The sequence below is a fragment of the Gracilinanus agilis genome, chromosome 6, assembly GCF_016433145.1.
Source record: "Gracilinanus agilis isolate LMUSP501 chromosome 6, AgileGrace, whole genome shotgun sequence".
NCBI classification, from domain to species: Eukaryota; Metazoa; Chordata; class Mammalia; order Didelphimorphia; family Didelphidae; genus Gracilinanus; species Gracilinanus agilis.
Genome location: NC_058135.1, coordinates 22793341 through 22808974, shown reverse-complemented (window position 1 = coordinate 22808974; position 15634 = coordinate 22793341). Strand labels below are relative to the sequence as shown.

The 15634-nt window shown below is 32.6% G+C and overlaps 1 protein-coding gene across 1 annotated transcript in view; it reads right to left on the bottom strand.

The window, feature by feature from the left end:
• SMARCAD1 (SWI/SNF-related, matrix-associated actin-dependent regulator of chromatin, subfamily a, containing DEAD/H box 1) overlaps positions 1-15634 on the bottom strand; it is a 94399-nt gene that overhangs the window by 39583 nt on the left and 39182 nt on the right. Inside the window, exons 7-10 of the mRNA XM_044682255.1 lie at positions 13629-13730; positions 10827-10980; positions 9244-9635; positions 2711-2910 (exon numbers count right to left, since the gene is read on the bottom strand). Coding sequence (XP_044538190.1) covers positions 2711-2910; positions 9244-9635; positions 10827-10980; positions 13629-13730 — 848 coding nt within the window. The remainder of the gene's footprint in view (positions 1-2710; positions 2911-9243; positions 9636-10826; positions 10981-13628; positions 13731-15634) is intronic.

Here is a 15634-nt window from a genome sequence, read left to right as displayed (position 1 = left end):
ACTAGGAATAACTTTCTTTCTTTTTTATAAACCCTTATCTTCCATCTTTTGATTCTAAGAATCAATAGTGGTAAGGGCTAGGCAATGGGGGTTAAGTGACTTGCCCAGGGTCACAGAGCTAGGAAGTGTCTGAGGTTGGATTTGAACCCAGGACCTCCTGTCTTTGGGCTTGGCCCAGTCTCAATCAACTGAGTCACCCAACTGCCCCCTAGAAATAACTTTCAGGAAAAGTTATTTAAATCATCCAGCTCCTCAAAACTATATTGTACGGGGGACAGCTGGGTAGCTTAGTGGATTGAGAGTCAGGCCTAGAGACAGGAGGTCCTAGGTTCAAATCTGGTCTCAGACACTTCCCAGCTGTGTGACCCTGGGCAAGTCACTTGACCCCCATTTGCTTACCCTTACTACTCTTCTGCCTTGGAGCCAATACACAGTATTGACTCCAAGACGGAAGGTAAGGGTTTAAAACAAACAAACAAACAAACAAACAACAACAACAAAAAAACTATATCGTACTGCTATCCTAGCTTCCTTCTGATGTAACTATTAAAGTAAACTCAAAACTGTGAAGTCAATTTGTATCTGGTTAGACAACCTCAACAGTCTGTTAGTAAATCTAGAAAAAGAGTAGATAATAATAAGGCTCTATCCTTCGTTGTATTATCTTCCCACACAATTCATATGTAGATAATACAGAGCTGAGGAGAGCTATTATATCAGATTGTAGGATCAAGATTCCAAATGATCTTGAGCAGACTGTAAAGTTGGTCTAAAACTCACAGAAAATCTGAAGTATAAGAGAGAAAAATGTAAAATATTTCAAAAAGAATATTAAAAATAGGATTAAATGCAGCAAGTTTACTAGGTTCAGAGAGTCTTGGAAAACCTTACACTTGATAGGAGCCAGTTTAATAGCTTGAATGAATTTTCTCTAAGATTTAAAAAAAAAAAGTCTTGATAGGATAAAATAGTCAAGATGACTTGATTCACCTGCCTAGAAGTCCAAGTCCAGCAAGACGAAAACATATGATAAGATTTTATACCTTGAATGTGCAGAGTTGGCAACCTTAATAGGTAGCCCCTAAAACCTATTTTGTAAATATGTTACACATTAAGTTGCCACTATTGTTCCTGCCATCATCATCCATAGTGCTCATTCACCCCAGGCATGAGAGGTATTTTGAAAACACTTGGTAATTGAAGAAAATTTGTGGTTTCTGAAATAAAAACTGAAAATCAAGAACTATTCAGTGTAAATGACCCTCAGTAAATACCCAGATAGGTTTGGCCGGTTTACTGGTAGCTTCTCTTGCTCCCACAACATCTGATCACATGCCTGAAATTCTACCAAATGGAAATATTTGGTATGTGGGTTGTTTTTTTTTTTTTTTTAAGGAAAATGGGCTAAGTCATTCACACAGTACAGTTAAATAAGATTACTTCCCTCAAAAACACTGGATTTGGAGTTAAAAGACTGGGCAAGAATACAGATCTGGCCACTCTGTGGCCTTGAGCTTAAAATTAAGTCTCTCTGAGCTCTAATTTCCTAACTGGTAAAATTAAGATCATCTTAGATCGATTTTAACTCTCAGTCTTTTGATCCCAATAATCACGTGAAATCAGGGCACACATAAGTAAAAGTAGTTTTCACTGGATAGAAATAGGTGGTGAAAGATTTTGAAACTAAGAAGAGATAATAAATAGGCTTTAGTTAAAATGCAAAGTTTTAGGCAAATACTGTAGGAGACAGGTAGGGAGTGTGGGAAAAAATCATGCAACTCAAAGGAAATTTTTCTTACTTTGATATTTTATTTTCATCTAAAGAAAACTATGTGAATTTTAAAGTTATACAATTTTAAAAAGTTTGAGTTTTTTGATAACTGAAATCATAACAGAGCACTCAACTAGGGAGGTTTGGCAGAGAATCTTCATTATCACACTGCTGAAAGTAAAAGAAAGTACAATAGTGCCAACTACACTTTTTGAAGGTAAATTTGCTGAATTGGCCATAGTTCTTTCTAGGCAAGAGACAATAACTTATATTGAAAACTGAATCACATTTTCCTGCACTAACCTATAATGCTCCCTTCATCTCCCGCCCCAAAGACTGCATTTTACAATTAAAAGAATATCTTCATATCACTGGTCATTTAAATGACTAAGCACATTGGTTTTGATCATTAAAAAGGTAGAATATGGGTAGCTAGGTGGCTCAATGAACTGAGACCCAGGCTTAGAGATGGAAACTCCTGAGTTCAGAGGATCTCTGGCCCAGATACTTCCTAGCTATGTGACCCTGGTGTCAGCTCATTTAACCCCCATTGCCTAGCTGTTACGGCTCTCCTGCCTTGGAACTAATGTTTAGTACTGATTCCTAGATGGAAAGTAGGGGTTTAAAAAACACAAAGAATTGAGTAAAAGTTTGAATCTAAGCACAATGTCATACAGAATATATCAACAATTAATTTTCAAATTTGAGAAAACAAAATTAGATGAGATGAAATAAGAATTCTGTAAACTCTAAAGCACTATAATTGTGAGCTAGTATTATTATTCTGCAGGTATGGGAAAATTACTACAAAGTTCTGATTATGTTCTTTTAATATTGGGTTCATTTTCAAGCATCATTTCTCTAATTCTGAGTCAGCAACACAAAGTTCAGACTATCTCCAAAATTATCAATTAGGCTGAAACATACAAAAGATATTACCTTTGGTTTAGAATTGAAGGTTGATCTATGTTCCATCCACCTCCACCTTCAGTAAGCTTGGTGACCTGCTTTGTTAATTTATTTGAAATGTCTTCACATTTGTTCATAAGTCTTATAACTACATCCCTTTCCTGGATTAATGTTTTACAGTGCCATATTAAATCTTCTGACAAGCCATTTGTCTTGCACATTTTTGTAAACTGTGGGAGAAAGTAAGAGAAAATAATTTAACAGTACAGTTTGAACACTATAAGAAATACAAATACTTAAGTACAATAACAGATTTTCTTAAGACTTAACTGAAAACTCATTCCCTAAACTTTCAGCTGCATTCTAATTCTCCATTTTTATTTCCTTGAAGACACATTTACTTATACAACTGTCACATCAAATCCAGAATGTCCAAAATTGAAACCTTCCCCCATAAGCTGGAGTCACCATTTACTTGTCCAAGTCATTCTTTGATTTTCAAGGCTTTTGAGATCTGGTTGTCATCTTACTAGTTCAATCTAATTTTCTTTTACTCAACACAAATGTTCTTCTCAAACAGCTCTACTTACTGTGTACTCCATATAACAAATTCCCAATGCTCCTGCTGTTCCCTACTGAATAACCTTTCCCCTTCTTTGCTTATAAACTAAGCTAAATCCAATTTATCTTTCAAGGCCCAATTGAAGTTCTACTGCCTCCATAAAGCCTTCCAGCCTACAATAATTTGTCTATTATGAATTCCTAACGCCTTTATTGCATATACAAAGATGCCTAATTTCATGTTAAGATATATTTTCTTAACTAAATTAAAATTTCTTCATAAGAACCAACAAAACTAGCCTAATTTGTCTAAGGATAAAGAATACATTAGACAAAGGAAAAGAATTTGAAAATTAGGTTATCAATTCTTGTGCAGGTAAAAATAAATGAGCTATCCCTCTGGAAATAAATAAGCTTTTCAAGACTAAAGACTATTTTTCATGTTTTCTATCTCCCAAGAATAAATTTGTGTTGAATTGAATATAGAACATAATACTGAGCACCTCAGTGGCATGAAAAAAATACCAATGGAAAGAATGCTCATATCATACAGATATCAAAGAGCAAAAATATTTTAAAAGAATTCACACCTTTTCAATTAATCTAAGTCTTGAGAGATTAGAATGATTCACTAGTCAAAAGAATTATTTTGTCCTTCATCCTATGCCCCTTTTTTAGGGGAAAATGACATGATTAAAAGCAAAAAACAAAACAAAACAAAAAAAAAACCTCAATTTAACTCCATAGATTGATGAAGGGAGGAATAAAACAAAAACACAAGGTGAGATTATGCTAACAGATTTGATATGTCTGAATTTCACATGTCTTTTTGCATCTTGTGTTGGGTACTGCAAGGCAGTTTATACATGTGTGCCCAATTAACAAGTCTTTTAGACTGACAAATAATTTTCACTCAAAAACAGTATAAACTGAATTTCAATCCACTAGTTTGCTTTCCTGTTGCCACATGGAACTCTAACCTCTATGATGTGAAAAATTTAACCTCTAAGATGTGAAAAATCATGACTTTATCATGAATCTTAAATTTGATTTGTCATTTCAATTTATTATTACATTTTGCTTTGATGTTGAAAAATAGCTTTCAAATGTATTGCAATATGGATCACTATAATAGTAAAATGAAGAACCATTCAATAATCAAATACATAGGCTGCTTTGCCAACTTCAAAAACAACATACATTGTCAAACAAACATGTCATTGATTAAATGAAAAATCAAATTATAAGTTCAAAAAATTCCCTTTACAGAAAAGTATACACTTCATTTTTAAGGACAGATAATGAACATCATATAAATTCTGCATGTAGATCCTTAGAAAAACATTTCTAAGCAACTAAAAAAAAAAGAACATGATTAAATTAAATTAAATTAAATTAAATGCTAAAGTGCCTTCATAGCCAAGAATCTTGGTTGGGCTAAATGAAAAGAAATATCCTATAATCTATAACTGCACAAATGAAAGCAAAATAAAACCTCCTGCTGTGATATGAACATTTTAATTCATGTCAGCCCATTTAACACATTCTTTCAAGCAAGAGTAAGAAGCATGCGTGAAGGTAAGAGTAATCCATGACCATGAGGTGGCCAAGTTCATGCAAAAGTTCAAATGACAGAATTTCAATGTCCAGTAACATCTATTAAGCATATTACCCTTACGAAAATATATTTGGCAACCATTTTAAACATGAAAAGCTACTATATAGAATTAGGGGATGACCATTATTACCACCAGTGAAATTAGAGGTAAATATGTGGTATACTTGTAAAAACACTGGCCTATTAGAAGCAAAGCCAGGGCACACCAGTCCTAAGTCCAAAATTGTTTACCTACTTTTTTTGAACACTTAACCTTAGATTTTTCCTTATCTGAAAACTATGGCTAGACTGGATCATCATCACTTCTAAATTCTATGGTTTTGTGTTTAAATATATTTATCCAAGTAACTCCTCCTAGCTCCAAATTCAAAAGTATTACTGTGAAGAAAAAAAAACCACACATACTCACGACAAAACTTCATTTATCTTTTTAAGGCTGAAAAGACAGACTAACAACAAGTAATTGAAATACACATTCCTTGCCACAAAGTGTCACTATTTCTACATAAATTTCTACAACACAAGAATCCCTAAGAAACAAATGTTCTTCAAAAATAGGGTCCCTTCTCAAACCTTTCAATCTGGACCTAAACAAGTATAGAAATAATTCTTATGATTACATAGGCTCATTGAGGAAAAGGACTTTTGGTTTTATGTCAGTCCACAACAAATTCAAATACGTTGTAGGGCTCAGTAGAGAAATGTGAGATGAAATTCATTTCAATTTGATATACGTGAAACATGAGTTGAGCTGTCTCCGTTGTTTACCAAATGCTTCAAGATTCAAAGCACTCTGGTCACAAGAGCAGGCCACTAAATAAATAAATGTAGGAAAGGTCACAAAACTGAGTTAATCATTAGTTTTATCTCTTGATAAATGGTATTTAACCTGATTATATTTATGCTGATCTCTAAATATCATTTGAGAGTGGTTCAGAAGAAATCTAATATTAAAATTATAGTACTATCAAGTTAATAGAACATTTTAATTTATAACAAAGTGCAAACTGTTATTTGGAAACAAGCAGTTTAAAAAATTTAAAGGATTGTTCAATTCTAATGAGATCATCTACCAAAACAAAGATATATGTTCATTGGAATTTTATTAAATAAATTTGTAATAATGATCTGAAGTACTTAATTTTAAAGAAAGATTTTTTCAATTAAATCTTGCCTTGTAAAATGCTTCAAAATTCTTTGAAACATATACTACTTTTAAAAAATTTAAGTATTAAAAGAAAAAAGAAATTCAGCTTTCAAAATGAAAAATTTATTTTTGGTGGTGCAATCATCACAAAAAAGACACCTAAATATTATGTAGACAATGAGGAATTAATAGCAAACCAGTAGATGCAATTTTAAAAATTATTAAAATAACTATGCATCTTGATTCTGAAAGGAGACTCAACATTTTATCATTCAAAAATGAGTTATATACTAGATGATCTCCTAATGTCTCTGCTAGTTTGAAATTCCAATATTCTGAGAAAAACTTTGGGCTATATAATGTCCAATCCAATTGATCCAATGCCAAGGATCAAGACAGCACAGAACATTAATTTGACAAAAAATGAGGGCTGTAAGTCATTAAGTTTTTCAAAATCTAGACAGAACTTCAATAATACATTAATTTAAATTTTTGCTAAAAAAATTTGTATTAAGTAGTAAAAGGGAAACAATATGTTTGTTTATATATACACAGGGATGAAATAATTTTCCTAGATAGAACCTAATAAATTTAAGAGTCTGGCAGATTTCAAAATGACCAATATTCAGTTTCAGTGATATCTTAAAATAATAATAATAATAATTTTCTGGATTAAAATGAGCTGTTTTCTACTAGATATTCACTGAAATAAAAATGATGCAGGCATGAAATTAAACAATAGGCACTGTTTCATTAATATTCATTATTCTACAATATATACTTTTATGGCGACTATGGGTTAGGGGCAACAAACTGCTTTTCTACTTTCCTTATTTACAAATTATAAAATATATGATATAGCTGGAAGGTGACTTTTTGTAGAACTTTAAGAGATTTTTTCAGAGATTCAGGGGGACTTTAGGGAAAGGGTCAAAAGAGAAAGGGAAGTCAGACTTTTGATTTCACTAGTATAGGGATTTGCCCTTTACTTAAAGATAGGTAATTCTGTTCTAAACCACCGTCTGCAGACTTGTACGGGAGTATTAAGAGACCAAGTTAACTTGCCCAGGGTCACATAACCAAGTGCTGGCTCTCATTAGAAAGTATAATATTTATATTACATTTTTTCTTAAGAGAAAAAGTATGTAATACATTGAATGAAGAGGTAGATGTGAATTAGAAAGCCCTAGGTTCAATTCAAGTCATACTGTATGACCTTTCTCTGTGTCCCTGATATGTCTGAATTACAGATGAATTGTTTATCTACATTGGAGGTTGTCTCTGGACTGATAAAATCAGTCCAAACTAAAAACAAACAAAAAATATTTCTTCTTGATTTGATGATTAAATTGCTCAATGAAATAGTTTAAGGAAGTTCTTAAAGTTCTAAACAAATGAGAACCCCTTAGATTTTCACACACTGTTTTCTACAATATGAAATGTTTGATTTGCCTATATATGAAAAGTTGTAAACTTCATTTTAATAATTACATATGCATAAAATCATTAACACTCTTGTCTTGACTTTGGTCAGATAAAGAAGACTATCCCTTGAAGCATAATGTCAATTTTACAATTAAGGCAATTAAAAATTGTTAGGCAAGAAACATATAATATACTCTTTGTATTTTAACTGTTTAAACAGGGGGAAAATATTACGAAGAATTTTAAAACACAACTTAATTCTCTCTTGTAGCATCAATACTGCCAATTAATTGGTAAGGAGGGATGCTTTCTACCTTTTGGACCATTGTGTATCTTTTAAATATACAAAAGTATCTGGCATGCCCACATCTGCTGTTATAGTACAATTTATTTTTCTGTATTGGTATATTTAGGCATGTGGTTACAATAACTAAACATATGAGTGCTGACAATTGCATTCCTTATTAAATAATGAATAATGGGCTTGACAAGCCCAAGCAACTTAGGACTATAATAACCTATTAGTCCCAAGAAAAAGAAAACAGCAAAGGAGAGGAAAGAGAGCCCTTTAGCAAATACTTTTGTAAAGAAATCACTCAGGCAAAACCAAACAAGTTTTGAAAGGATCTGCTTTGACAGATGTTCTGTTCAAAAGCTAAGGCTTCAGGCAAAACGAATTTCATTATGAAATACATGTAATGATGCGTTTCTATATTTTTCAAATACATTTTTACTATTTTTCCATTTTTTTACAGCATAAATAATCACTTTCCCCCCTATAGCCCCTCAGAACAATGGTGCTCACTAGATTAGACATAATTATAGTTATAACTTTTTGCTTTCCATCTAAAAAAAATAAAGATTTATTTCTATTTTTAAAAAAGTTAAGATTATTGAGAGACTATAAGTTTTTACTGAATCGTTTGTATACTACTCTATAGGCCTAAAAAAAATAAATGTTATAAAACTCCAAGTTCTCACAAAAATTTACTCAAAACCTTAATGCATAAGGTTTTAGATTTTCTCTTATGCATTCTGCATGTATAAGATTTGAAGACATTTTCCTGAAACACGTGAAACTAAAAAACAGATACACAATGTATAAGACATATGAAATAGAAACAAGTTTTCAGAAAAATGAACATGTAAAGTGTACTTACCAGTGGTTATATCTCCTTCTCACCTAAGGTTTCAATTCTAGGCTTCCACACATTTTTTTCTATCTTTTGAATTAAAAAAACACTGAAGTTTGCTAGACTCCATTAAATGGCTGCATTGTTTAACCAGGAAAAACATGTTAAAGACTGACTTGCTTTATAAAGAAAAATCAAATAAACAATTGCTTCTTTTATGTTGAAGCTTGAAACACTTAGGCTGGCATTTGAATCATGGAGATCCCCTGGGTGTTGTTGCTGCTCCTCAAGAAGTTGCTGTAAAAATTCTGCCACATTCTTGCCTTCTGTATGGTTCTTTAGCAGAAACAAATCAGAACAGGCTAGCAAACAACTCCTTCCTAAATGTAAGCTCTAATTTCTTCTTCTGCAGTGAAATGAACCAAGTTTCTATGCAAAAGAATGAGTGACAGTATTGCTGGCCAATCAGGTTGGGTTTTTCAGGAAAATCACCCCTTAATTCATTCAAAATTAGGTCATATGACACTATTTGAAATGCTATTGGCTTAAAGCAAATGTAGTGTTTGAATCTACTCAGGATAAGGCCACCCATCTATGCTTTTCTAGGCTGAAGATACCTTGACTATAAATGTACTAGGAATAAAAAAAAAAGGCAGGAAAAAAAAGAATGTAGACTTACCAGAGCTTCCCAACTGTTAAAGGGCCGGAGCTCTGTTATCTTCTGAGCCTTTTTCTGAGAACACTGGGGAATCAAAGTGAGCTCACCAATTGAAGCCCCTTGCAGGAAGTGAAGTATTTTACCTTTGTAGCCATCCTCCATCACCTCTTCACCACTGCTGTAGTCCTCATCCAAAGAGCTCCCGACATCAGAGCCTGAATCAAACTCAGAGTCTGGCATTTCCTTTTTAGAAGTGAAAAAAGTTTTTTTGCCTTTTTTGTTAAAACCATTCTGTGCTTTAACAGAACATTTTTGTTTCAGCTTTGTTTTAGTAGTATTTTTAAGGTGATTCTGACTCTTTCTTGAGACTGCTTTTCCATTAGAAACTTCACTTTTTGAAGGATACTGTACGTCTGTAAATGTAATAAAGACAAAAACTATTGGAAATACTATAAACTAGGAATATAAATATCAAAGAGCTTGAACTTTTTCAGAGATAAGAATATAAACATTTAAACATATTTTCATTTGAATATTAGAATTCTACTACAAATTAATAAGTCCCAATAAGCTATATTTTTAATGGTGAAAGATGAGCTAAATAGTTATGCTAAAAATGAACAAAAATTCAGTAATACCGAGTGGTATTACATAACCACATAGTATGAGAGAAATGCTATAAACAAAATGCCTTGCACATGGGAGGCATTTAATTTTGTTGGGCTGAATTGGATAATAAATTTAAGTGAGTGATGCAACTCAAAACTACATCCAATGAAATTGTCTATAAAATAAGGTGATACACTTTCCCTCTTTTAGTCACAATTTATATTTCCTTTATATTTGTTATCAACTGGCAGTAGGATGAATCCAGCAGCAATAGAATAGTATCTATTTACCAAGATTCCCATATGTTCCATGATTTCTGATCTCAGGTAATAATATTGTCTTGAGGCAGCTGGTGGCACAATGGATAAAGCAGAGCCTAGAATCAGGAAGGTCTGAGTTCAAATCTTGACCTCAGACGCATATTTAGCTATGTGACCTTGGGCAAGTTGCTTAAATTGTCTGCCCCAGTGTCCTCAATGGTAAAACAGAGATGATAACAGCACTTAATTCTCAGAGAATCAAATGAAAGATAATACTTACGAAATGCTTAGCACCATGCCTGGCACATAGTAGGTGCTATATAAATGCTAGATATTATTTATTATTATAATTATTATTGATAGGAATAAAAGAACTTTCTTCTACTTCTGAAGGAAAAGTAGCAGTCATCTGAACAAAATGAGTAGTTCCCACCATCACCTATAGAGTGATAATGATTAATTATTGCTTTATTTCTATACTTCCTTATAAAGGAATTATAAGATTGAATAACACGGATGAAAAGGCATCAGCTATCTTACCCACTTGGCCTAGGCTGGAAGTTGTCCTTCAATCATCTGCTATAGTAAGCTAACAATATGTTGGAAAGGAGGAAAATTGCATCAGTTATGTCTATAGTAGGAAAGAGATTTTTTAAAAAAGTGATAGATGTAAAAAAAAAAATCTACACAGGTGAATTAACCCTATTAAAAATAAACTACTTCTTATGTTCTTACCCATTGCAACCTTATTTGTAGTTGTGAAATCTGCATGCTTCATGATGGTATACGGCAGAGATTTTTTACCTTGTTGATCGTCAGCAAATACTCTTAGAGATTCCAAAGCTTCATTATACATCCATTCATGTTCCTTAAGTACTTCTCTTAGTTCCTAGAATAAATGCATGTGCATTTTCAAAAATCTTAATTATAAAATCAAAAAAACATCAGCTTATATCCTCAATTTTTTTTAACTTTACTTTCCCAATGTTTATGAGTTATTTCACATTATTTTGAATCTTAAGGTCAGCTCCTCAGAGTAATAAATCCATTTTTCAATTGTTGTATACCTTACACATGATTTTTGTATACGTCATACAAAGTTATACAAACAGAAGGTATTCAGTTAAGTTCAGTAATAAGCCAGAAATTTTAAAACTGTCAACAGGAAAAAAAGGCAAATTCTTAAAGGCTTAAAGAAAAAGGAAAGTAGGATTTCACATCTAAATTCTTCTGTAGGACAAGACAAAGGATTTCTTAGGGCTAAAAATTGTTTTATCTTTATAAATCCCACAGAACATTTAGTATCAGGTAGCATACATTGTACCCTTAAAAAAAAAAAAAAGGCATGAATGAAAATTCATTTCATGTTCTGTGCTGTGCACAGAGTAGACCATGAAACTCCAAGGTCCACTCTAGCTGAGACAGAAAACTCTCTAGTACTATCTAAATTCCCAGATGTCGAGTGTTAGTGGGAAAGGCCCTCAGCAGCCCTTTCATTGTATTGGGAAAATGCCATACCTTATTCCAAATTTCAAAACATAAGGTAGACAGATGATCAAAAGTCATGACACTGTGTCAAATCTTTTAATACACTTTAGAAGTAATATAATTGGTAATAATACCCTGAAGAATGTCTCTGTATATGTATGCTATTATTAATGTGTATTTATACACACACACAAAATAAAAATAAAATTAAAAAACATTTAGCCATCTGTTTTTTTTAATTTGTCACTGAAATGATTCCTCTGATAGCAATGAGTATCATCAATAATTTGATGGAAAAGAGCATTAGTTCTGTGGGTCATTTATACTAGAGCAAATACACTCTGAGGTGTGAATTTATATTGTACATTTCCAGTAGGCTGGAAACAATTACCATAGTTCATATATGTCTAAATAGTATATAACATGTGGGATTCATTACTGGCACCAATCAAAACTTAGCTGTATATATCCAATCTCTCACTGACTGCTCTAACAAAAGTGACATGAGCTCTTTTCATCTTACAGTTTACAAAGTGCTTTTGTATACTTTCTTTTCTTTGTTCACAATGCCTGAAACAAAGGTGTTCAATGAATGTTTGCTGTTCAATGAATGTTTGCTACATTGAACTGATTCTTAGGTATACTATCATCGGATAAGAAATTAATAAGGAATTTCTGTTTTGTAAATTGGGTTAAGTATTTGCCCAATGTCACTTGGCAAGAAAATGAAGGGGACTAATAACTTGAACCAACTTCTATTCTAATGCTTTAGGAAACTTCCACATATCTCAAGAGAAAAAATATCCCCAAAAAACCCAAATAAGCAAAAAACACACAAACATATAACATACCATGACTGAATTACATAATTTCTACAAATGATTTACTTTTCCATTTATATGAAATCTATTTCTAAAATGCCACCCAGATAGGTGTTACAAATATTGCAATACAAATGGTAAAGTTAAGCTGATTTAGGGTAAGTTTGTTGATCATAATCTATAAACTGAATGTGAAAGAAGTGGCCAATTTCCATGCTGGATGACAAAATCGCTTAAAGAATAATTAACACATTTATTGAAATAATTTCATAACTCCAAACAAAAATAAAAACATTTTCTGAAATGTTTGTAGTTTCAAACGTTATAGTCTCAATTTAACCCTTCAGGGAAAAACACTTTTGCTAAACCCTGAAATAAATAAAGTTGAAAAAAACAAAATCCTTGCTCTTAGGAATCCAAAAAGAGGAATAGGCTATGAAACATTTATTACGTGCCTACTATGAGTCAGGCACTGTGCTAATAAGCACATTACAAATATTACCTCATTTAATCCTTAAAACAACCTTAAAAAACTTGGGAGGTTCTGAGACACAAAATTTACATAACTTGCCAGGAGTCAACACAAGTATCTAAGTCATATTTAAAACCAAGTCTGACAAACTCTAGGTCCAGTGTTGTATACACTGTGCCATCTAGCCACCTGATAAATTAATAGTATGCATTCATGAAACATCCTGCTAATTCCTGATTTAGCAAAATTATTCTTATTCCAGGTTCTAAATGAAAAATATTTTTTTAAGATGCTAATGGTTTCTTACCTCTAACATCATTAACAATTATTTCTATTAATTCTAGTAAACTGTTTTTATTGTTCATAACAAAATATTTTCTTTATCAACAGTAATAAATATATAGTAGTAATAAAAACCATTTTGTTCTTAGCCATGCTTAAAATTATTTACTAGTACAATAATTCCAATAGCCAAGATAACAAAGTTTTCACATGCAGATTTCTCTCCTTAAAAGTTTGTACAAGTTTAAATTCACAAACTCTCAATTTTTCACAGCATATGTCAGGCGTGACTGATGTTCAAGTTAATTTTTCTAAATTAAAACCCTTATTCTTTGTTCTAACTAATGGTTGTGGGGTGAGGGAGTGTTAGAAATAAAGATGAAGTAAGCTACAGAGGCTGAAAGATGTTTAAAAAAATTCAAATATAGACAATTGGCACATAAAATTGTTAAATTTCCTTCAAGGCCTACTCACCTCTTTAGCCAAACTGGGAAACTCGGTCTGCAGCTTTGCTACAATTGCTTCCTGCTTGTCCCATTTATCTTCTGATTCTTCAAAATCCTTGGGCTCTTCAAGCTGTTTGGGGATGAAGAATCAGGAGTTTTTTGAGAAAGCAAGAAATGTAATGGCCTTTAAATCAAAAGCATTAATGTTCCAACCTGCCTAAGAAACATCACATTTAGAGATCTCAGAGATAGATAATATTTTAAGGGGTTTTTTTTTTGCTTATTTTAGTGTAAAAAGAGTTAAAATGGAATGATAAAAATGGCTAGCATAGCTTGGTCATATATTTAAAATGTCAATATACTATAGTTCTTCATTTATATAATTTTTATGATAATTCCCCCAAATTCAATTATTTTCAGGAAATTAGTTGGATATATTTTGCATAATAAACCTTGAGATCTTCTCAACAAAAATTCTTGAAGACATACTAAAAGATAACATTTGTATAGATAAATGAAATCTACAATTACAAACATCCCATTTAACTCATAAATTTATGTTCCTCCATTCAAAGTTTCTCAGTCATAAAATGAATTTAGTTTTACCACTTTTGTCCATTCTTTGACTGGACTTAATTACACACATAAATGATTAAGAGAAAGCTATGCTGTGGAAAGGAAAGCAAAGATATAATTTTTGTATATCAATGACAGACTAAAATAGCCAGGGTCCATGGAGAGAAAAGTGAAGAAAATGTTCAAAAACTGCAGTCAACTGCTTGATTTGATCTTTGGAGTTTAACTTCAGTTTGTACTCACTCACTCTTTTATGTCTCCACTATTTAGAGACATAAATTATTCTAGGGAAAAATTCAGTGAAAAGGCATGGAGATGGGATTGGGATGTGGGAGAAATAGAAAAACAAACAGTTTGGCTTCATTACAAACTGCAGAGTACAGAATAAATTGGGGTCAATTTGTATAAAATATATTTAAAAACAAAATAAAACAAGAATTTATATTTTATCCTAGAGGCAAGAGGGACTCATTGATGTTGACTGAGTAGGGGAGTGACACAGTCAGATTTGCACTTAAGGAAAATCATTTTTGGCAGGATTATGTAAGGATGATCTGAAATAGGAAGAGTTTCGGAAAGAGGGCTGTTGCTATAACCAAAGTGAGAGGTGAATAATGAACATAAGAGATAGCTTTGTGAGAAAAAGGGTGGGGGCAGCTGGGTGGCTCAGTGGATTGAGAGCCAATAGACAGGGGAGATCCTAGGTTCAAATCTGGCCTCAGACACTTCCTAGCTGTGTGATGCTGAGCAAGTCAATTAACCCCCATTGCCTACCCTTTACCACTCTTTTGCCTTGGCACCAATACACATTATTGATTCTAAGATGGAAGGTAAGGGTTTAAAAAAGTGGAGGGAGGGGAAGGTCAGAAGAAGGAGATGTTGTAGAGCAGAAATAGCAAAATTTGTTAACTAATTAGATATGTGGGAAGAGGGAAAATGAAAATATGCCAAGGTTTTAGGCCTAAAAGAGAAAACCATGGGAACTGATGAGATTAACAAAAGTAAAATGGAGAGGACTTGGACATAATTTTGGGAACATCCACAGTTAGGGGGCAAAAGTAATGAAAAAGAAACAGTCTCTCCCCAAAAGTAATACTATTAAAAAATGTATTTTAATACATGCCAATTATGCATCAACATTGTGCCAATCAACAAAAACACCCCATCCCAAGGTTGTCCAGGGTCCGCTTCTCATTCTTCCTATCATTTCCACTGGTCATTTCATCAGTTTCCACGAATTTGACTATCATTTTTGTGCAAATGATTCTCAGATCTTTATTCAACTCTAATCTCTCTCCTGTTCCAGCTTGTTTATTAAATGTCTAGAATCAGATGTCCTATAGACATCTTAAACTTAAGATATCTAAGACAGAGCTCATTCATTATCTTCTTCAAATTCTTTCCTCTTCTTAACTTCCTTATAACTGTCTAGGGTACCACCAGGAAATGGCAAACCAC